Genomic DNA, 23,771 nt, shown 5'->3' with positions numbered 1-23,771 from the left:
CCAGCGGCCTCGAGTCGAGGCTCCTAGAGTTCATGGATAAGAGTAAGTTTCATCTAACCCTAAAGTATGCAAACATCACGATTGGATTGAGATTATTTGCATCTAATCCTAAAAAAAACTATGAATACTCCTTCCATTTCAAAATGTAGGTCATTTTGACTTTTCTAGATTCATATATTTTGCTATGTATCTATGTTATATCTAGATGTATAGCAAACATTATGAATCTAAAAAAGTTAAAACAACCTATATTTTAGAACGGATGAAGTATTTATTAGGGTTAGTCAGTTAGATGAGATGGACCCCACCTTCACCACCCCTTCTCCCCCCTCGTGGAATCTTTCTGCTCCCAGCTCCCCCTTCGCGACTCCCTCTCGACACCCCCAATCCATGATGGTGCCTTCGGTTTGCTCGCAGTCGGCCCCTCCCAGGGCGGCGCGGGCGCATGCGAGCATATGAGGAGAGGAGGGGCGAGGCTGCAGACGGAAGGAGAGGGGTGAATGGCAGGAGAGGCCCGCGCAAGAGATTTGAGCGAGAGGACGAAGAAATGAGTGGAGTTTTTCATCGGTGATTCCGTCATTTTTAGGCGCATAGGTGCAACTTGCCAGGGATGATTTGGTTTCTCGAGAAGGAAACGGTTTCTACAGTTTGGCCCTTCTCTCTTCATTAATTCTTTTGCCATATCTGCAACAATAAAATAAATTCTGAGGCTAATCAATAGAGATAGAAACTACCATAATTACACCATTGGGACTTGTCGGTACCCTGCAACTGGAGTACCCATTTCTACTGTGCCAAGACTCGCGTAGTTATCCGTGACTACGCCCTAAGGAGCTGAGCAGCTGGACCCCTAGGGTCCGGCTCCATCTCACCGGACCAACGGTCCCGGACCCGCTTCCCGCTCGGGGACGGGTCCGGTGTCACCACGTGTCCCAGAGGTGGAAATGCTCAGCACATGTGGCCGCGGACCCGGACCCCCGCAGGTGGGTCCGGGACCTCCACGTGCCTATCCGGACCCCGTGAGCTCTCGGCTTAGCTAGCTGCTCGGGAGGGGTCCGGAGCCGCCACGTGTCACGCAGACGCGGGCGCGGGCGCAAGCCTTCTACTGGAAACTCCCCCACCCACTCGCATTAAGTGCGAGCGGTTGAGGCGTGCTCTGCTGCCGCTGGGCACGGGGTAGCTTTTGTCAGTCCACACTGTGGATCGCCAGCCCTCCTGCCGCATTAAATGCTGGTGGTTGGGGCGTGCGCTGCCAGAGAAGAGCATCGGATACCCACTCACGGGTTGGACAGGCGTGACATGACAACACGGTAAGCCCGCCTGTTTCCAAGGCGGCTCGTCAGTTACCAAGGCAAGCATTAAAGACCCAGCGCTGCGCGGATGGGCAACGAATCATGATGACCAGCTACTAACTGGAGCAATAGTGCACGCTGCTACAGCGGACTGAGTCAGTAGTTCGGCGCTTCATCATGACCTCGACGCGCGGCTCCAGAGGTTAGACTCTACTCCGACAGGACAGCTCAAGACCATCCCTGGTCAGAAGCTACGCACGAAAGCCGATGACAAGATCTCCGGATTTGAGGCATTGAAGGCCAAAGTATAGTTTATAATACATCACCGGGCCCACCTGTCGGGCCCCCGCTCAGTGTACGTGCTTCTCTTGGACATATAAAAGGGAGAGCACGCCCGCTAGAACACAGGTTCACACGGATACGAGGTTCCACAAGTTTTTACACATGCAGAGACAGGCATAGCTCCTCCCCCAGCTTACACACAAGCTCAGGCAATACATCACACAGTGGACGTAGGGTATTACGCTCCGGCGGCCCGAACCACTCTAAATCCTTGTGTTCTTCCGTGTTCTTACGCCTCTAGATCGAGCATTCCTTGACTGCCCCCCAAGCACATCCTACACTTAGGATTAGGCGGGTGCATTCTGCCACCCCGCTATGGTTTTCCACACCATAACAGGACTCCTCGATAATTACCCTCCCTCTGGGCAGTAATTAGCGCACCTTTCTAAAAAGTAATTGACCGGCTAACAATACGGAAATCTGAATTGCTTCCAACCATCGGATCCCCACCAGATCACAATATATATCTGCAACCCCTCGAGACTCGTCCATACACTCGTATGCAAGCCGCAGGGGCAGGGCCAACCGATTTTCTTATTGGGCGTGCGTGCGCTGCCACCAGATAGCAGCGAACAGGAATACCTCATCTAATAGATGAACGTAAACTTATATGTTTAAATGGTGCTTTATCTCTATCCACATCTTCCTTCGTTCTCCTTCCACTCCGTGTAAAACTTCGTGAGATGCTCTGTTCCTTCCACAACTCCTTTACATGGCCACGACGCTCATGCTCCTCGCCATGACCATCGCCATGAGTCGCGCCGCCCGACTAGCTCCCCGGCCCCCGCCACCGTTCACCGCAAGCTGCACTCTCGAGCTCCCACCATTCCTGCTTGCCCATGCCCCACCATGAACTCTGTCATCATTGCCGCAGTAGATGTGTCGCTAGCACCTATACGAGCTGTCAACAACTGCAGCCGCCGAAGTTGACCATCCTGACCTAGAAAGGCCATATGGAGAGAGAAGATGGAAGAATAGAGGTGGAGAAGATGATGACAAGTGGGCCCAATAGAGAGTAAAATGGTAGTTTATTTAAACATGTCAGCCGCAAATGATTAGTTTTTATTGGATTTGAAATGTTGTACACTAAAATCATGTTTTCCTCGTGTGGTGAAGATAAAGTTGACCTTGATGACGTGTTCTACATAAAATCTGATTTTTGCAGCGTCGCAGGGATAAATTTTTAATAGTAAAAAGTTTCTTATATTCTATTATAATGGGTTGTGTATAGAATTTGAAAGTAGAGTGTGTGTATAGATTTTGAAACCCTACGGTAAATTTTTTTGTGAACTCAGATGGTAAGCTTTTGCACATGTGATTTATAATAAGCTTTTGCAAATTCGAATATGAAATTTTCAATATATTTGATGTTATGAATTCTACAAAGCTTTTCATAGATTAGTTAAAAGTTTTTCACATTCTTATATAAAGACACATGCATGTAATTTAAAGTTAGGGAGTATATAAAGTTTTGTATGCCACACTCAAAAGTTTTTCGTATCATATTATAAAGTGTTATGTAAAGAATATAAAAAACAATTTTTAATCATGCATTTTGAAATTTTGTAACCATGAACATAAACTTATTGTACATATATAGCTTATAAGTTCTTGCGAATATGGACATTAAAATCAGGGATTCTATAAAGTTTTGCCTGTACGAGGACGAAGTTTTCTATAAAGGAGTCAAAAGTTTTGTGATATTGTATTATAAAGTTATTTATAATCAAATACAAGGTTGATCTGATTTTTGCAGTGTCACAGGGATAAATTTCCCATAAAATATAGAATATAGTAGTAAAAAGTTTCTTGTATTCTATTCTAATGGGTTGTGTATACAACTAGAAAGAATGGCGCGCTTTGCCGCGCCGGCGCCTGCTATTCGTGCCAGTCCCGTCTGTCAGGAGCACTGTTCCGTTGTGGGTGCAGTGAACGGATTAAATCCATCGACTTGCCTATTACAAAGAAATAAACAGCAAAAATCTTTGTAGCGAGAATTTTTTAAGAAAGGCTATATTGTTTCCTATCTTACCTTTTTGAACAGGATTTAATTTGCTTACTAAGATTAACATCAAACTGGAACCTCAAGCAGAAATAGTAGCCTGTAACTGAAATATGAATAGGACAAAAAAATGGAGGCATGAATACATTTCACTGTGGTTCGTAAATATGGAACAGTCCAAGTCGGAAGCAGTACATCCATTTAAACATCAGAGATGCTTACCATTTTAGAATGCCTTATGAATCTTCTCGATGGATCCATTGGGTCATTCGGTGGATCCTACATTGCTACTGTCATCTATATATAGCATCAGAAGTTTCCAAATTACCTGAAAAACAAAGATGTCCTAAGCAATGAATCTTAGAATGCCTTATGAATCTTCTCAAAAGAGAAGGCACCCAAAATGTGGGCACAACATATAATGTAGCCCTGCAATTATGAAGACTTTTGACACATGAATAGTATTTGTCCAAAAACCATTCATGCAACTACGAAGATACTGCACATATGAATTGCGTCGTATTAGAAACCACTGTCCCAAATTTCAAAATAATGAATCAGAATGTCCCAACTTTCACCACCAGAGAGGAAACATGTTTGCCCTTCCACAAGCAAATCTATTGCTCCATGACCGGCTACATGCTGCACAGCTCTGGGCATGGCATATTGAAAACGTGGTGGCCCAAATAAAGCCGGAAGATCGACTAAGGACCATCATTATATGGCCATCATGGAATACAGCAGGGGCCTCGCCGTGGCGGCATCGAGACCAGAAGCGGCTAAGCTAACCGAAAAAATGGACAGAAGGGAGATTACTTGATGCGGCTCTACATCGCATCGTCGTCAGCTCTTCTCCTCAATCCCGCTGTCTAGGGAGCTGATGCGCAAGGCCAACAACGGCCATGGTATCATGGATCAGGGCTCGGCGCCGGTGTCCCCGTGGGCCTTTGGCGTGCGGCCTGTAGGTGCTGCATGGGCGCGCCGCTAGAACTGTGTGGTCGGCAAGCCGCGGCAGCGGCGGAGGAAGGCCGTGGGAGAAGGCAACCTCCGTTGCCACGCCTCCAGCAAGACGGGGACAGAAACAGGAAAGCAAGTGAAGGCATGGAGCAAGGGGAGAGCACAGCAAGCGTTGGCGATGAACGTGCGATGCTGAAAAAACTCGCTAGGCAAGGACGTTGCAGCTGCCTCTGGCGTAAGAAGAACACGACCTCGACCAAAGCACGGCGGATTGGCCGAGGTATATCTCTGCAGCGTGACAGTTTCGTTGAGCGGCCGAGAGACAACGCGGTAAATTGCCACGCGCTATGCTGAAGCGGTAACTTTTTCTTTGTAGCCACAAGAGCTATACGCGTGCTGCGATAATACTGGCGGAACCGGCAAGAGGCTCCCGTAGGCCTCCTTTTGGTTCATCGATATAGGATTACATATTTGAAAATGGATTGTGTATATAGATTTTAAAAACTTGCGGTTAATTTTTTGTGAACTACAAATGGTAAGCTTTTGCACATGTGATTCATAATAAAATTTTGCAAATTCGAATATTTTCTCAATACATTTGATGTTATGAATTCTACAAAGTATTTCATATATTAGTCAAAAGTTTTTCACATTCTTATATAAAGAGACATGTATAGAATTCAAAACTCAAGGACAAAAATTACTTTAATCACACGGAATTTTTCAAATTATATATATAGTGACGATCTATAATTTTTTTTTAAAATACTATGAAGTTGAATATGTACATTTAAAGTTTGGGAGTCTGTAAAGTTTTGTATGTCGCACTCAAAAGTTTTTCAATTCTATTATAAAGTGTTATGTAAAGAGTATAAAATCAATTTTTAATTATGCATTTTGAAATTTTTGAACCGTGAACATAAATTTTTTGTACATATAGCTCATAAGTTCTTGCGAATATGAACATGAAGTTTTTGAATATGGACATTCAAATGGGAGATTCTGGAAAGTTTTGCCTGTATGAGGAAGAAGTTTTCTATAATGGAGTCAAAAGTTTTTGATATTGTATTATAAAGTTATATATAATCAAATACAAGGTTGCGTAAGGTAAAATTTCTGAGCTACAAATACAAAGTTTTGGGTTACATGAGTTCAAAGTTAGTAAAAATTCAAGGATAATATCTTCAATATATCTGTTTTAGCCATGCATGTGAGCTTTTATTGAATATATTTTTATTTCTAGGAATTATAAAGTTTTGGAGTTGGTAGTATAGAGTTTATAATATTATACTTGAAAGTTCATCAACTCGGGAGTGCAAAGTTTTTGAATTATAAAGCTTTTTTTGTCTAGAAGTATACTTTTTTCAAACACACGAGCATGAAGTTAAGAATGAATGCTCCAAAGTATTTTTTAGAATTAATAGTTGAGACACATCTTCTCTAAAAGACGAAACCTGCCCCATAGGATCGAGCAGGAGATTGGGCCACGTCGCCCAGTTTTCATCATCGTCCGATTCCCATGCCTACGTCGATCGTGCCGTCCATCCTGGCCGTCCCGCGCTGGCTTTTCCCGACGCTTCGCGAACGCTCAGCTCATCCCGTCGCTCGCGAGTCGCACAGGCCATCTTCCAGACGCTTCAGGCTGAGCAACGGCGGCCCCCTCACGAGTCGTGGCGTGCGGCCATCCTTCTTCCCCGTTGTTCCTCCCCGCAAGTCCACCGCTCCTCTTCCGTCTGACCCCCACCAGAACGAGCAAGAGGAGGTTGCGGCGGCCGCATCGTTTCGTGCCGACTCAGGGGCGGACGAACTCCTATCCATAGCCAGCTACTGCAACGGCTTCTTCCACGCTCAAATCCAGCAAGCTCTGCTGTTGCCTCACACGGTCACACCACGCCATCGCCCGCCGGAATCTATTCACAACTCCGATCATTCGTCCGCCCCTGTGCATCCTGTCGCGGCTCTGCTGGCCGGCCGCCGCGCAACAATCTACGCTCAGTCAGGTACATCTTCTTTGTTGGGAAGTGTACTACAACTAGGCTACAGCTTACCTCCATCCGCAGTTGTGATTATGCTGCTGGATTAATGCGACATTGCTTGCTTCTCTTTGTTGTGGATTAATGCTTCGATGCTTGGCCAGGCTCCCAAATCAAACTACTTTTTCTGCCTGATTTTAGAGGAGATAGCATTGTTCATAAGCATACTGAAGTTGGTCCAGGAATGCAACTACATAGTCATTCCATGGATAAATATGATCTATATTTGGTATTTTCCATACATAAAAAGATCGTTGTTGACCTCAATCAGTAACTTATATCACTAGAGCTCTAGCAAAATGTATCAGAAACTTTTACTAATGTTCAGTACTATACTTTGTTCACTCTGATCATAAAAGCTTAGATGCATACATATACTTTCATACTTTACTGTGCAATGCTAACAAAGTTATCCATTCAGTTATTGATTAATGTTGTCATTTTAAAATCATCCAAGTACTTTAAAATTACCACTACCGAGAATCTCAGAGGCATCATACGAAAAAGACTATAGACCAAATGGCTGGGCTTCAGGAACGACAAACTTAGATGCAGAGAAGAACATGCTATGAACATTCATGAGACAGAGCAATCGCTTAAGTACATAAAACAAAACCTGCAGTTGCATTCTATCATTAGCACAGCCTAGGCTACATTTCCTTTCATATTTATTCTATGCTGCTGACTAAAAGCTGTGTGAGGATAAATTGAACAATATGACATTTGGTTCATTCAACACAATAGTATTCGTGCCATTGTATAGCATATATTGGAGATTAATGACGAATAATCGTAAATGGGGTCTAATGTTGCTTCCTCCTTCCCTGGACTCCATTTCACTATACTGCTAGCGAGTAGCTTAAATAATTGCTGCAATGTGAGCTTATCTGAATTTAGTAAACTGTGAGCTCAGTAATATCTATGGCTATAGTTTTGGACGTTTATTTACTCTCTTCTCATGTGACTTCTCTCTTCCTTATATTGCCAAGCTGATCTCGAATGCATACTACATTACTAGCTCAGTTGACAAAATAAACAAGATAGCGCTAGCACCCATGCATGGATAACTATCGTTTGTTCGCCTACTAGCTGAATCTAAGAAAGAAAAGGTGCTTGACGTCAACACCATGTTTATTGATGTCCGGCACTGTAATAGCATCTGCTGTAATTTAATTGGCAAACAATTCGAGTCTAATTAGTGTGCATAAAGCCATATAACTGGTAATAACATTGGCAGGAGCAAAAAGCCGCGCCACAAATTTCTAGTGTCTAAAAGACGAAATCTGCCCCATCGGATCGAGCAGGAGATCGGGCCACGTCATCCTTCTTTTCTCACTGTTGGATCTACAATCAACGGTTAAAATCAAGGACACGGAAGGCAGGTTCTGGAGTCCCTCGACCTTTCGCAACGGTTAAAATCAAGGACACGGAAGGCAGGTTCTGGAGTCCCTCGACCTTTCGCGAATCCCGTCGACATCAGCATAACCTTCCTCAATTGCTCATCAATTGATCTCTGCAACGGCCTCCCACCAAAAAAGAACAATTTCCCAGCCATCCAACGCTCCTACGCTCCCTTCGAGAACATCGTTGAGGATCAGGCAAGCGGAATCCGGCGATATCAGAACGCCTCCATCCATTAACTCCATCGATAGGCAGGTAAATATTATGCATCCGAAATCCTTGGGAACTTTGAAACATACCTCCATCTCTATGCTCGCATTGCCCAGATGCGGCACCCGTTCAAGCTGCCGCAACACCCCACCAAATCCTTTACCACCCAGCCGAGAGATTGCGGCCAGACCGCTTCCCCGGTACCCAGCCGAGAGATTGCGGCCAGACCGCTTCCCCGGTGCTCGGGGATGTAGGGACCGCCGGTGGCGCCGGCGACACCACCACCGGCAAGACGGTGCCGTGCAGCAGGTCCTACGGGGATGTGAAGTCTGGTCCAGATGTCACCGCGTCCGGTGGCGGCGCTCAGCCCGGCGCGAGCAACCTCTCCCCTCCCACGCTCAATTACCTAACTTCCAGTGCCATCTACCCGGCAACGATGAGGACCTCAAGTACCACCGGCCGCCGCCACTACAACAGCAAACCAGGCAAACCCCCTTGTCACTGAACTTCGCCCCCATGGACACTCCTTCCTCAACTCTTCTTCTTTGGGCTATAGCTGTACCTACCTCTTCAAGAAGAACGTTGCTCATCTACTCATAGTGCCTGTCATGGTGGGGGAAAAAATGCACACCATATGCTCGACAAATTGCCTGTTAAGTACATATAGCTAAAACATGTGAAACGCCACTCTGTAGCATGTCCTTAAGAATATCTGACAGTCTGACAGTAGTTTAACACTGCTCAGTTCTACAACTGTCGTAGCGTCCTTGTGTGTAACCTCCTAGAAGGCTGCTCAGTTATTAAGACTTGGGCTATAGCTACTGATTTGTTCTGCAACTGAGGCTTGTTTCACACAAACTATATGAACCATTCCCTTGCTTCCTTGTCTGTGTCGCCTCCTTGAAGGAATTAATTAAGTATTTATGTCGTGTGTCATAATGCAACTATATGTGTGCTATATGTGTGTGTTTCATCTTAGAATATTTTAGTACCCATGATACAATATTCTTCCTGTAGTTAAAAGACTAGCTGAGAATTCTTGCAAATATATTTCTTACCACTATAACTCATGCAGGACAAGAAGTTACGAAAAATACTGAAAGTGAAAAAGACGTACAAAGAACCAACAACCAAATTCCAAAAAGGTATGGATCTACCATTTTAATTAATTCTTTCTCTAATTATTATATTACTGATTATATTTAAAAAATAAAATCTGAATTGTTTATGTAAAAAATTACCAATTTGTCAACATGATTATAATTGCATTACTACTGCCAATACATTTACCTTATCCTTCAGGAAACATTGGAGGGATACTAGATAAATTAATTAATAAATCTATTGAATTGATAAATTACCATACTTGTTTCCAGTTTCCATTATTTGAAAATAATAAATGAGAAAAGTAAATATCCTTTAACTAAATTCAATTAGTACAACATTCAGAATAACTAATTATTTTCGCACTTCATTTTCTTTTGCATTAATATTGTCCCATCATCACATTTTACCCATTTTATCATTTAGATTTACTAATTGTTTGTTTATTTCCTACTATGTACTAATTGTGTCATGTATTATTTATAAATAGAAATGGGTAAAAGATCGTATCAATCTGATCAAGAACTTAGTAGCAGCCATAATAAAAGACATAAACAAATATGTTCTATCGACAATACAAATGTGAATAAAGAAATATCAAAAGATATCACACGGGCAAAAATAGAACAAAGAAAAAGAAGCAAAATCAAATTATACAAGAAGTTACAAAACGAAGATGCCTACAACATGACCGAAAACATGCGTACTTGTCTTTACCTCATGGTATGGTATACTTTTCACCTGAACAAATCCAGTACCTGAAACAGACATATGCGCAAAGATCATATTTAGGAATACCTAAATACAGCTGCAAATATTGCAATGCAATATTTTGGCTTGAGGAGCGCAACAAATACGACACCGAACGAGGCCACGGGGAAATATTGTACTCCAATTGTTGTAAATATGGAAAAATCAAAATACCACCATTCAAAGAACCCCCTGAATTTCTAAAAAGATTATTGGACCACAAAGGAGATGGATACTCAAGACATTTCCTACAAAAGATATGGTAATATAATAGCATGTTCGCTTTTACATCAATGGGAGGTAATATTGACAAAACTATAAACCAAGGAGAAGGCCCATATGTATTTCGAATAAATGGCCAAGTACATCATCGTATAGGATCACTTTTACCCGAAACAAATAAAATTCCCAAGTTTGCTGAGCTATATATCTTTGATACAAAAAATGAAATTCAAAATAGAATACGGGCTATATCTAAAGAAGATCCTGATACAACCGACCTTAACCCAGATATAATAAGAGGATTGCAAAAAATGCTTGATGAGCATAATCCATTGGTAAAAATATTTCGACATGCACGTGACCTACTTGAGGAACATGGAAATATCGATATTAGTATTCGAATCATAGGTGCTAATAAAGGAGATCCAATACAATATGAAATGTCACATCCAGAAGAATTAGCAATGTTAATAGTAGGTGATATGACACTTGAGAACTATGAACGAGATATTATTGTTACTAATCGAAATAGGGGACTACAACGAATATCCATATTTCATCCCGCATATTTGTCATTGCAATATCCATTGCTATTTCCATATGGAGAGAGAGGTTATCAGCTTGGTATATCTTATCATGATGCTACACCAATTCAAAGAGATAAAAAGAAAAGGAACAAGGTAACCGTACATGAATTTTTTAAATACCATATGCATTATCGAAACAATCAACCAAACCCTTATTTATGCTATGGCCGATTATCAAAACAAGTGATAGTAGATGCACGAGCAATGGAGGATGAAGATAGACTTCAATTTATTGCTAGAAATCAACAAAAACTAAGAGCTGAATATATTCAAGGAATATTTGATGCAATAGGAAAAGGGATGACAGAAGCAAATCAAATAGGAAAAAGAGTACTTTTACCTTCTAACCATGTTGGCTGCAAACGTTATGTGATACAAAATTACCATGATGGCATAGCAATATGTCGTGTATATGGACCACCAGATCTTTTCATAACATTCACATGTAATCCTAAATGGCCAGAAATAACTTCAACAATCTTGGAAGGCGAACATCCTAATGATAGACCTGATATTATAGTCCGTGTATTTCATATGAAACTACAACAATTACTAGAAGACATACGGTCTGGCTCGATCTTTGGTCCTATATCAGCAATACTATATTCTATAGAATTTCAAAAAGGAGGATTACCTCATGTTCATATCTTAGTTTGGTTAGATAAAAAAGGAAATGAAATAACAAGCGATACAATAAACACTTGGATATCTGCTGAAATACCTGATCCTATAAAAGATCCTTTAGGATACATACTTGTATCTGAACACATGATGCACGGACCATGTGGAGAAAAAAATTGGAATTGCCCATGTATGAAAAAAGGAAGATGCTCGAAATTCTATCCTAAGGAATTTCAAGAAGAGACCAATTTTACAGATACATGTTTCACATTGTATCGAAGACGAGACACGGGTATATACATACGTAGAGATAATCACAACTTAGATAATAAATGGGTTGTTCCTCACAATATACAACTTCTTAAAAAATACCAAGCACATATAAATGTGGAATATGTAAATAAATGCAAAGTCCTAAAATATTTATGCAAATATGTAAACAAGGGTCCAGAGCAAGCACATATATTTTTTGAACAAATAAAGAAGGAACAAGATACCCCAGTAAATGAACAAAGCAAAGACATCGATGAAATTAAAGAATATTTAGATTGTAGATATATATGTGAACTGGACGCACTATGGAGATTACTTGGATATGAGATACACTACCATTGGCCACCGATTGAAAGACTACCTGTTCATCTACCACTAATGAACTTAACTAAAATAAAAAAGATGCTAAATTAAGTGATATTACCAACGATCCAAAGAAGCAAAAAACTATGCTTACAGAATGGTTTGTTACAAACAAACAATACGAGGAAGCTAAAGAACTTACATATTGTGAGTTCCCACTCAAATGGAGATGGGATGAAACAAATAAGAAATGGATCAAACGTCAACACGGATTTAAAATAGGAAGATTATACTATGTAAACCCAGCAGAAGGTGAACGATTTTACCAACGCATGCTCTTAATGATAGTGAAAGGAGCAACTAGCTATGCTGATCTACGGACATATAATGGTACAGTGTATGAAACCTTCAAAGAAGCATGTGCAGCACGAGGATTACTAAATGATGACAATGAATGGTATAATACATTTGAAGAAGCTACTAAGTGGGCAACACCATCACAGCTTCGAGATTTATTTGTAATAATGCTTACATTTTGCGAATTAAAGGATGAAAGAGAGTTCTTTGATAGAAATTGGTATAAAATGGTAGACGATATTCAACATCAACTAACACAAAAATATTATCCGATTAAATATGTTCCTAATGAAATGGAGCTCCAAAATCTGTTACTTCAACACTTAGAACATATATTTTGTAGAAATGGACAAAACATAAACAACTACAACCTTCCATATAAATCACTATGCTCTGGACTAGACATCCACAATCAATTAATTCAAGAAGAATTGTGTTACAACGTGCAACATCTACAAGAAGAGGCAAATAAATTATACTCTCAATTAAATAAAGATCAGAAGGATGCTTTCCATCAAATAGTTCAGAGTGTTCTAGATAACAGACCAAAATTTTACTTTGTATCTGGTCATGGAGGAACTGGAAAAACTTTTTTGTGGACCACAATTGTATCATATTTAAGAGCACAAAAGAAAATAGTCCTCAGTTGCATCATCAGGCGTAGCTTCTCTATTACTCCCTAATGGTCGAACAGCTCATTCCAGATTCCGAATACCTATTGATATAGACGAGATGTCCATATGTGACATAAAACGAGGCACAAAACTCGCTAAACTACTTATTGAAACTTCCCTTGTAATATGGGATGAAGCTCTAATGACAAACAAACAATGTTTCGAAGCATTTGATAGATCGTTAAGAGATATAATGTCTGAATCCACAAAAGAAGCTTCTGACATACCATTTGGAGGAAAAGTTGTTGTTCTTGGTGGAGATCCAAAACAAATACTCCCTGTTATAGAGAACAGCTCCAAATCACAGATTATAAGTGCATCAATTGTTAAATCATATCTATGGAAACATGTAACTACTATATATCTTACTGAGAACATGCGACTAAAAAGGATCAACCCAAACACTTCAGAATACAAGGAAATTGAGTCTTTCAATAATTGGATATTAAGTGTTGGCAATGGAGATACCAAAGATCCAACTAATAACGATGATGGCTCAGGCTTAATGTTAGTAGAAATACCAGAAGAACTACTGATTAGAACTACAGGTCATAAAATACAAGCACTGGTACATTATACTTACCCTGATTTTCAGACTAAGTTTCAGCAGCCAAATTACCTCAAAGAGAGGGCTATGCTGGCAACTACAAATGAAATTGTCGATGAAATAAATGATTACATGACAAAACTACTGCCTGGTCCAGAAAGAGAATATTTAAGTGCAGATAGTATATCAAAATGTTCCTGCCTGGTCCAGAAAGAGAATATTTAAGTGCAGATAGTATATCAAAATGTTCAGATGCAATAAATGATGCAAATATCTTATATCCTGTTGAATACCTTAATACACTCAATGCTAATAATTATCCACCACATAAACTGCTGCTAAAAGTTGGTGTTCCAATAATGCTACTGAGGAATCTTAATCAAAGCTTAGGACTATGCAATGGAACAAGACTAATAGTAACTAACTTAGGAGACAATGTTATCGAGGCTGAAATAATAACAGGTACACATACTGGACAAAAAACATATATTCCAAGAATAAATCTAACAACAAAAGCACCTCATTGGCCATTTACTTTAAATCACCGTCAATTTCCTATCAAAGTCTGCTACTCAATGACAATCAACAAAAGTCAGGGACAAACATTGTCAAATGTAGGAGTATATTTAAAGAAACAAGTATTTACACATGGACAATTATATGTTGCATTGTCACGTGTTACAAGCAAAAAGGGCCTAAAAATACTGATTGAAAATGAGGATGGATCTTGTGGATCAAAAACACAGAATATAGTATATAAAGAAATACTTCAATCAATTTAAAATGAGTATATATGCATCCACTGATTAGCTTCACTTTCACTTCTTCCAAATACAGATGAATATCATTTTTTCTTCTCAAATTGAATCAAAGCAGACAGTTATTCCATAGGTGTACAAAGGAGCGACAAAGATCACATAATAACACCTTCATTTGTTTGAGACTTACCAAAAGGTACATTTGCCTCGTATCACCTAATGGCTCTTTGTAAATCTATTGCTTTTAGCTTAAAAATTATTTTTCCTATCCCCCTTTCTAAGTCACAGTTGTTCATCTGTACTTTCCTTCTTGCCTTCCTCCAGCTATGGACGACAGCAGAGAGAGAGACAGAGAGAGAGGGAACTACGGCTTCTATTGCACTACCCTGTACTAATTGTTTGTTCAATGCTGTACAATGAGCTATGCCATCGGGAGCCATGTATGAAATATATGAATGTATGATGACACTATACACTTATATATCATCTGTTAATTATGTATCAAGTATAAGCACCCAATCATCAACTTTCATTATATTATTGTAAATGGTTACATCCTTCTGTTACACTTCTGATTTTATTCTGCTTAATTCTACATTTCATAAACCTGCTGCCAATATTCATCAGTGACCATTGACAATTATATCTTCAAGATAACACTGGCCCAACATATAAAACATATATGGCGCGGCAACGCCGCGCCCAGGTTTCTAGTTTACTCTAATTTTGTCTGGAAAAAAGAAAAATATTTTGAAGCAAGGCTCTTGCTTTCATATGTATGTGGAAATCGTCCCCGCCCAGTTTTCTACCCATTCACCCGCTATTCCCTAATGTGAAGTTTTGCATGTATGAAATCAAAGTTAGGTATATAAGAACAGTTTTGTGTACACGATTTGAAAGTTTATAAATTTTGTGTATGGACCTTTGAATTGGTGAATTGAAATCTAGGATGTAGAAAGTTCTTGTTAACTATGAGAAAAGCTTGTCACATTCAATATTGAAGTTTTGTATTTGTAGCTTGAAATTTCAGAATATAGAGAGATCTACCTGTATTTATGAATTATAGTAAAAAAAATTCTTAAAAGCATAATTCAAAAGTAGAGGATATATATAATTTTTTTTCATTCATCATTGTGTACGCGCATGGCTGATGATCTTTTCCAAAGTGTTTTTTGTATTACAGATCAAGCTCTGAGCTACAATTCAATTATATTGATGAGCATGATATTTTCTCTATGCTACTTTTGCCTTCATATAGATTTAGAAGCCAACTTCTCCGCCCGTGTACTCTACCCTCCTCACCCGTTATCCCAAAACGAGAAAAAAAAATACACGCCAAAATCATTTTTGTGCTAAGATCAAAGCACCGTTGCTACCTAAGGATGCGCAAAAACAATCCAGAGAAGCTTGACATGGGAATGCGGAAACGAGAACACTACTAGCTAATCTTTATGCATGTGCGTTGCTAACTGTTTGCAACTTTCGTTCGCTAGTAGCATGTTGCGGCGAACGCCCGCCCAATAACGGCCCCCAGGGCCAACAGATTCGGAGGGCGATCCATGGAGGGAGATGGCATCACTGGCAAGAGAAGGGAAGGTGCTCTGGAAGAGGGAGGGAGCAGCGCCAAGAGACTCAAGTGCAGCATAGAGCCGGAGGCCTTCAGTTGTGACGCGTGCGGCCGGCCCCTCTGGCTTCCGATATTCCTGGTAAACCGCTCCTCCAATATATTGCGATGCGTGTGTATAGATTTAGATTCATTTGACAATGGAAGAAAGAAGCGTTTGCTTGATCGGTCGTCGTCGATGAACTTGCTATTGCCTTACTGTTCTTCAAGTAAATCCTAATGTTTCCTTTGCACCGTGTGTTTCCGTTTCCTTCTAGTGTTCCGATGGGCACTTCTTGTGCTCGTCCTGCCGCGACGAGCTGCCTGAAGGCAAGTGCTCTGAATGTTCCGGCGCCCTCGCGCGCAGCCACGTCATGGAGCGCGCCGTCCAGTCCATCCTCGTCGACTGCGGCGCCGGGTGCGCCGTGAAGACCGCCTACGGCCGCGACTGCGCGCCCCACCGGTTGATTTGTCCTTACGCGCCGTGCGAATGCCCGGAGCCCGGCTGCCGCTTTGCGGGTCCGCAGGAGGAGCTACTGGACCACCTCGCCGGCCACCACAAGTGGCCGTCGACGACGTTCGGATACTGGGCGCCCTTCGATCTCCGCGTCGCCGAACCGGGCTCCCACGTTTCCGCTGCAAGGACGACGGGCAGCTCTTCCTTTTGAGCGCGCAGCCGGCGGCAGAGCCGCACGGGTACGCCGTCTCCCTCGTCCGCGTTCAGTACATCAACATCACTGGGTGCTCGGTGTCCTTCTCGTGCTCGCCGCGCCATCGCATCACTGCGGCGGTTGGCAATGTATGGCCCTTGTGGTATGCTGGTTGGCCGCCGGAGAAGTACGTCTGTTTTGTGCCCAAGGCTTCTGACGGGCCGGACGCCGCCGCAGGCATCGTCCTCACGATCAACATCGACATCACACCTGCTGACGATGCTGATGAAGATGACGACCCGGACTACAGTAGCTACGTCCAGAGCGACGAGGATGACGACGGTGATAGCTCGTGATTGGTTGGTTCGTCAGTGAGGGGACTTTTGCCACCTGAATGTGTAGCGTCCAGCCGTTGCCGTTCACTATGGGGCTTCTGTCTTGGTGTTGCGTTTGGGATTTTTTTTTCTTTTTGGGGTGTCATTTGGGTGGGTTTCAAGCAGGAGATATGCATGTTGAGGCACCTCACATGCTCTCGTGTCAGGTAATATGATCCAGTTATCTCGTACTATAGTACTATGCTTTGTTTCAAATATAATTGCTTTTTTTGCTTAGCTGCAACAGTATCGTCATTAAAAAAGTGTAGTGATCCAATGAGATGAATCGCGATGAAAATGGCCTGAAGTCGTGCTCACACAGTCACACTGGCTTTTACGCGGTTCATTTCCTTGCTGTGCTTGGTACGCTGCCGGGCTGCTCAGTGCTCATCTGATGGGAGATCTTTTTTGGGCTTCGTCAAATTAGGTTTCGTGGTTGGCCCGGCTTGCCAGGGCGCCCACTCGCTTCGAAGCCCAAAACGCCGGCCAGCTTCCCGGTGGCCCTTGCGGTTTCTTTTGCTCACCGGGATGCCAGCCCTGCTTCGACCGCCTGACATGTGACCCGGTGCCAACCGATCCATCATCCACCGCCTCCTCCCCCGACCCGGGCGATCGGCGGCCCCGGGGCCCCCGAATATTGCTTGCGTCACCGCCTCGCCGGCGATCATGAACGCGCCCGCCTTTTAACGCCGGCAACCTGCAGCCATGATGCTGGCCAAAAGCAAGCATGCCCCCGGAGTGCATCCCTGCCTAGGCCCTGTTTGGTTGCATAGCATGGCCGTGTTTGGTTTTTTCCACGCACGTTTTTCGAGAAGAGAATCTCGCATGCATGGAGTACTAAATGAAGTCTGTTTGTAAAATTTTTTTAGGAATGTGTGTAACTTTTCGAGACGAATCTAATGACGGTAATTAATTGCTGATTTGTTAAAGTGATGCTACAGTAACCATTCTCTAATCACGCGGTCAAAGGCCTCATTAGATTCGTCTCGCGATTTACACGGGGATTATGGAGGTGGTTTTGTAATTAGACTTCATTTGATACTCTAAATTAGCGGTCAAACGTGCTACAGTAATTCCACGAAATCTAACCAAACACGGCCATAAGTAGCACACACAATTCCCAAAAAAAGAATCTTTAATGCATGGAGTACTAAACGAAGTTTATTTGAAAAACCTTTTCACGGATGGGTGTAACTTTTCACGACGAATCTAATGATAGTAATTAATCGATGATTGGCTACAGTGATGCTACAGTAACCATCCTCTAATCGTGCGGTCACAGGCCTCATTAGGTTCGTCTCGCGAAGTAGTGCAGGGTTGTTGAGTTAGTTTTGTAAATTACCTTTATTTAGTATCCCTAATTATTAGTCAAAATTTTTGTGCTACTCATGCTACACCAAACCAACCAGGGCCCTAGCCGTGCCTGCGGGCTGCCCGCCTCGCCAGTCGCCTTTGGAAAAGCTAGCGGTGGCGGCCTGGCTGGCGCGCTCCTCGACGGTTGCCGGTTGGATTGGATTTGACCGCATCATGACGTCGCCGGGGGCCGCCCGCCGCCCAATCGCGAACGCCCGCCCGTCGCGTCGCGCATCGAAAGGGAGAGGAACGAGAGCAACGGCGACGCCGACGCGCTCGCCGTCCGGCACGCCTGCGTGCACAAACCACAAAGCCTATCTGCTACTCGTGTAGTATACTAGCACCGCACGCAACAGTGCGCCTCGAACTCTCAATGCTAGCCCCGACCAGCTCCCCACATAGCACCTTCCTACTCCTGCTACGGCCGGCGTGCTCCTAGCCTCCTACCACCCGGCCGGCACAAGGACACAGCGCCCACATGCACTGCCTTCCTCCGTGTCCGTGACCTCACCGGCCTGCACGCACGCGACAGGGGCGCGCGTCGCCGTCCCGCCGCGTCCGCATGTCGCCGCCGCCGCCGCCGCTGTCCCGTCGACCCGGCCACTCCACGGACGCGTCGTGCGCTTGTCGTCGCATCCTTCCTCCAGTCCCCTCTGCCGCTGACGCTGCCGTGCTGTTGCAATCACACACGAGGCGAGTCCAGTCGACGTGTTCGACGGGGCGGGTGCGCCGGCCGGCCATGAGTGACCGACCGCTCGGTCGATCGCGCCACGCCACGCCACGCCTGGTTCGTGCAGCGCAGGCAGCAGGGGGGGGGGGGGGGGCGTCGGTTTCTTTGCTTGTACCGCGGCCCTGCGATGCCAGCGGTGCTGCACCTGCACGTCGTAACTGTGTCGAAAAGACCTGAGCATGGCAACAGCACCAGTAGATAAAGCGTAAAAAGGCGCGGTGTACCTGGCCGGCCGAGAGATCTCTCTCGAGTACTTTTGGTTTGCTTGCTACAGGGCGCTGGAGGCAGACGCGGCGTCAGCTGTCACGGATGGGAAGGGCTACGGCCTAGGCCAGCGAAACTTGCTTCGCATTGCTCCAAGAATTGGGTGGCATTTCTCACGGTTTCTATGTAACAATTCCACGTAGATACGTTTTCAAGGTCCAAAATGGGGAACAGATTACCACCGCCCGTAGTGATGCTAGCACGTTCTTGCCTTTCAAAATGACAGCGTGTGGATTGCAGTTTTTCTTTCTTATAATCGCCAGGACTCCAATCTACTGTACTGTACTCCTCTTGCAGTGATTCTCTGCTTGGCCAACCAGCTCCAAAAAATTCGTTAGAACAGGGTCTACTAGGAGTCCTGGAAAACACCAAAAACCGTAGCCTACACACACGCTCCCAACATCGCCGTCGCAGACTCGCTGGGGCGCCCACGCTCCTGCCGCTGCGAGCGTGCCATCCGTATGAATGCTGCGGGTGCCTACGGAGTAGAGCTGCACGTGTTGCGTGTGGCAACTGCATCTCCATGTGGGCACTGGGCAGGGCGCTGCCACTGTTCGGCGCTGAGCTCACTGTGTAGCTGCTCTGCTGCTCACTTCAGGCTGCGGACACGCTACTACTGTGTGGGCGACCTCGCGGTACTTGCTGTCTCTCTGATCGACGATTGCGTGCGAACACGTCTGATATTACCGCAAAATGTTTTAGTACTACCTGATTGAACACGAGCAGTGTTATACGATACGGTAAACAAAAAAAAAGGAAAAAACAAGCGCACTTCACCGGCAATTGTGCAGGTATTGGCGTACGGTGTTTTTTAAGACCAAAGTGCCCAGCATTCCAGCGAGAGGAAACGGCATCACCGACAAGAACACCTGATCAAAAAAAAAACGACAAGCACACCCTTGAACCGAGATCGAGACGAGACGTTATCCATCATGGGCCCTGTTTAGTTCCCCCAAAAACCCCACAAAAACATCACATCTCCATCACATCAAAACATTAAATGTAGCAAATAACCTATACATGAATTACTAAATGTAGGTAAATAAAAAAACTAATTGCATAGTTTTGATGTACGTTGCGAGACGAATCTTTTGAGCCTAGTTAGGTCATGGCAGGACAATATCTTCCACAAACAAACGACTACAGTATGCTACAGTGTTTTAACCCGCGCTACAGTAAATTTCGGGGGATCCAAGCCATGATCCTTCGTATCAGTGGTTGTTGTCCTCTGCGAAGCCGAGACCCTCGGTCACATCTGATCGGCGCCAAGCGAGAGATCACGGATCAGATTCAGAGGGGATCCAAGCACGACATCCCACAACCTCAGCAATCCGTTCCATCGGCTCTGGAACAGCACGGACGGGACTGCCCGCCAATGGAGTAGTACGAGTACTAGCTTCGCGCAGGATGCAGGCATGCTGTTGCGTCTTTCGAGCAGGACCCAGGCACGTTAACCACTCTCACGCTGCAACCTGCCCTCTCTCCCGACTCCCTCCCAGCAGAGGATGGATGTAGATATCCAAATTCTTAGAACAAAGTTAATATTTTACCGGGTTTGCTCTCGTTCTAGGTGATTTGTGTTGATTAAGTGCCTCTAAAGTGTGGATTAGCGCGTGGCGTGTCGAGAGACGGACACGTGCTAGCCCTCAATTTAAAATATTAATAAATAATTTCACCTAAACCGAGTGCAAATTGGACGGTTCTCACACAGAACCATAGCGCCTTCTCGTGCGCGCGCGCGGCCAACGGGGAGACGCCAAGGGCGAGCCCTGAAATCCAGCGCGAACTCACTCGCTGCTCTTGTGTTGGGTGCTGTCCCGGGCCCTCGCCCTACGGCTGGCTGCACCCTGCACGTCCCTCTCTCGCTCGCTTTTACCCTCCCCTCCGTCGGCTTTCACCGCCCCGGGAGCCGGGAGGGGCAGGCCAGTGCACGCGCAAAGGGGGGCGGTGGCTGCGCGGCGCGAGGCCACGGGCAAGGGCAACAGCTACTGCCGCCGCCGAGGGTCCAGGGGGGCCCTGCCGCCGCTGCGCCCTTTTACCCGTTGGAGGGAGCAGCGGCACTGCCCATCGATGCAGGTCGAGGCTGCTGCAGTGCAGGAGGGGAGCGCCTGGCTGATCAAGGAGTTTGGAATTTTGGATCGCCCGCGCCGTCGCCGGCACGCCGCTGTGGCGCGCTGCCGGCACTGGCGCCAGTGCTGGAGCAGTGCGGCCGGCGCGGCGCCCAATTCCATGCCGGCCTCATCCACTTCATTCCTAGGCCGTCACGGCCTCGCCTAGTCGCCTTTGCGCATGCACGCACGCATGCATTGGAGTGGAGCGAAATGGCATGGTTCTGTGCTTCCCTGGAGCCTAGGGTTGTAGTACACCTGGCAACCCCTTCACTGGAGGAGACAGTAGTTGTTATCCGCTTCAAAAAAACTGGAGGGAACAGTTACCCGCATCGAATTCTTACCCGAAACTCAAGTGCGCGTGTGCATCTCTACGGTTCAGCGCAGTACAGCGGCGTGGATCTTTCGCAGCGCAAGGTAGCCGGGGCCAGCTGCTGCTGAGGATCTACGGTTCAGCGCAGTACAGCGGCGCGGATCGCGTCCGGCTTCAGTTTACGGCGCGTTCACCGGCGGGCGCAGCAGATGCGTCGGGAGATCGATCTCCGAGGCACCATGGATACGTACGATACGATGCAGATACTTGCTGGGCTGGGCGAGCAGTGGCAGCCAGCTTGCCCAGCCACGAGTCATGAGGCCTGCCTGAACTGAGCCCCCCCTGCCTGCACCTTCACCTCAGTAGCGTGAAGCAAAGATCTTCAGTACAGTACGATTACGCGCAGCAGCGGCGTCGTGTTCGTACGGCGGGCGCCACCGGAGACGGGGGCGAGCGAAGCGGAGGTCGCCGTCGCGTCGCTGTTCGCTGGCTTTTCTGTCTCCTCCTAGCTTTCAATTCCTCCGTCCCCTTTTGGCTTTCTTCCCCCTCCTCCTCGGCCTCGCTGGAGCACCCCCCGGCTGTCCCTTCCCTCATCTCCCCCTCTCGGTATTAAACGTCCGCGTCGGCCACCAGCTCCCTCCATGCAAAGCAGCAAAGGTCACTGCACCAAAACAGTGAGCTGCGAGGCATGGCTACTGTTTCCGCGGCCGACACGTGGGCCCACGTTAGTATCCCCCGGCGTACGCGCATCCTGTTCACTACTGTTGCCGTCGTGCGGTGTGGAGGACCTTGCATTGCATTGCATGGCTGCGTAGCGCGCGTACTGTCGAATAAGTCGTGTACATGTTGTATGCAGCTACGTACATGCAATTTATGGAAATTGCTGTAACTCGAGAGCGCCATGGCTGTTGCTGCCTTGTTGGCTTGTCTTGGTGCTCCCTGTAAATGCTTTGCCGCGGTATCGGGTACGGTTTTGCCCAAGGACGATGGCACATGAGTGAGTCTGAAGAAGATAGGGCGGGCACAAGATGGTTGGCTGGCTGCTCACTGGCTAGAAAATCTTGGTATACCGTGCAAGGAGTATACGTTTAGCAGAAGTAAGACCCTACCTAAATATAAATGGTAGTGCTAGTAGTACTGTACTAGCACATCTTTTTATCTACAGTGCGAGCATAAAGCCTGGAGCTTAGTAAGGCAGATGCGGCTATCACTCTGTTCGGCTGGTTGGCTTGGTGTTGCAAGCGTGTTTTTCTTCACGGGAAGGAAGGTAGACTGAAAAATGCTTAAGGGGAAGAAAGACCCTGTTTGATTTGAACTAGAAAAATCTGGACTAGAAATTTTATCAATTTTGACCGCTAATTAAGGTGTCAAACAAAGTCAATTCACAAAACCAACTTTAGAATCTTGCGCTCTGAATCCTGAATAATCTAATGAGATCTTTAGTTACTGTAGCGTCACTGTAGTCAATCATCAATTAATTACCGTCATTAGATTCGTCGCGAAAAATTACACTCATCCCTAAAATTTTTTCACAAATAGACTTCATTTAGTACTCCACACATGCGAAATTCTTTTAAGGGAAAACTTGCGCACACTGTTCATAGAATCTCCGAGACCGATCCAAGGCCAAAACATTAGAACAACAGTAATATATATATAAATTGTTTGTTCCCTGGACCGTGGTGCTCCGTGCTCCCTCCTAGGCCTCGCTTTTTCGATACAGGCAGCGGTATACTTTTGGTTTTTTTTGCTGCGGGAGCCCAAACTCCGACGCCGACGTGCAGGCGCAGGCGCAGGCCTCCCTCCCATCACGCGCGCGCGCGCACACGCGGAGACAGACACGGCGGCGAGCCAAGGACCACGTCACCCCTCGGCCCTCGCCGCTCCTCCGCTCTCCTCTGACGGGGTTTGCCATGCACCAGCCCTAGAATACAAAACCGCTC

At 45.1% G+C, this 23,771-nt stretch overlaps 1 protein-coding gene and 1 long non-coding RNA gene across 3 annotated transcripts; both read left to right on the top strand.

The window, feature by feature from the left end:
• Positions 1–8,133: 8,133 nt before the first annotated feature.
• On the top strand, positions 8,134–14,986 carry LOC120706143. Of its 2 annotated transcripts, none has more exons than XR_005688209.1 (4): positions 8,134–8,282; positions 9,313–9,382; positions 14,567–14,629; positions 14,758–14,986. It is a non-coding gene; the product is annotated as an uncharacterized LOC120706143 (long non-coding RNA). The 2 variants fall into 2 exon arrangements; XR_005688210.1 differs by having other exon boundaries at positions 14,556–14,629.
• Positions 14,987–15,992: 1,006 nt separating this feature from the next.
• LOC120709648 (E3 ubiquitin-protein ligase SINA-like 2) lies at positions 15,993–17,042 on the top strand. The gene is made up of 3 exons (XM_039995322.1): positions 15,993–16,139; positions 16,315–16,665; positions 16,713–17,042. Exons 1-3 carry the CDS (start codon positions 15,993–15,995, stop codon positions 17,040–17,042), a joined length of 828 nt encoding a protein of 275 aa, XP_039851256.1.
• Positions 17,043–23,771: the final 6,729 nt, after the last annotated feature.

Source organism: Panicum virgatum, chromosome 5K, assembly GCF_016808335.1.
Source record: "Panicum virgatum strain AP13 chromosome 5K, P.virgatum_v5, whole genome shotgun sequence".
Classification (NCBI taxonomy): Eukaryota; Viridiplantae; Streptophyta; class Magnoliopsida; order Poales; family Poaceae; genus Panicum; species Panicum virgatum.
The sequence above is the reverse complement of the archived record's forward strand: the minus strand, read 5'-3'. Positions and strand labels throughout refer to the sequence as shown.

Bases quoted from the DNA above. Each gene is read 5' to 3' on its own strand.
- LOC120709648 (XM_039995322.1), top strand. From the start codon at position 15,993: ATGGAGGGAGATGGCATCACTGGCAAGAGAAGGGAAGGTGCTCTGGAA. The intron at 16,140-16,314 runs GTAAACCGCTCC...GTTTCCTTCTAG, and splicing joins TCTGGCTTCCGATATTCCTG to TGTTCCGATGGGCACTTCTT. The intron at 16,666-16,712 runs GTTTCCGCTGCA...TTGAGCGCGCAG, and splicing joins TCGCCGAACCGGGCTCCCAC to CCGGCGGCAGAGCCGCACGG.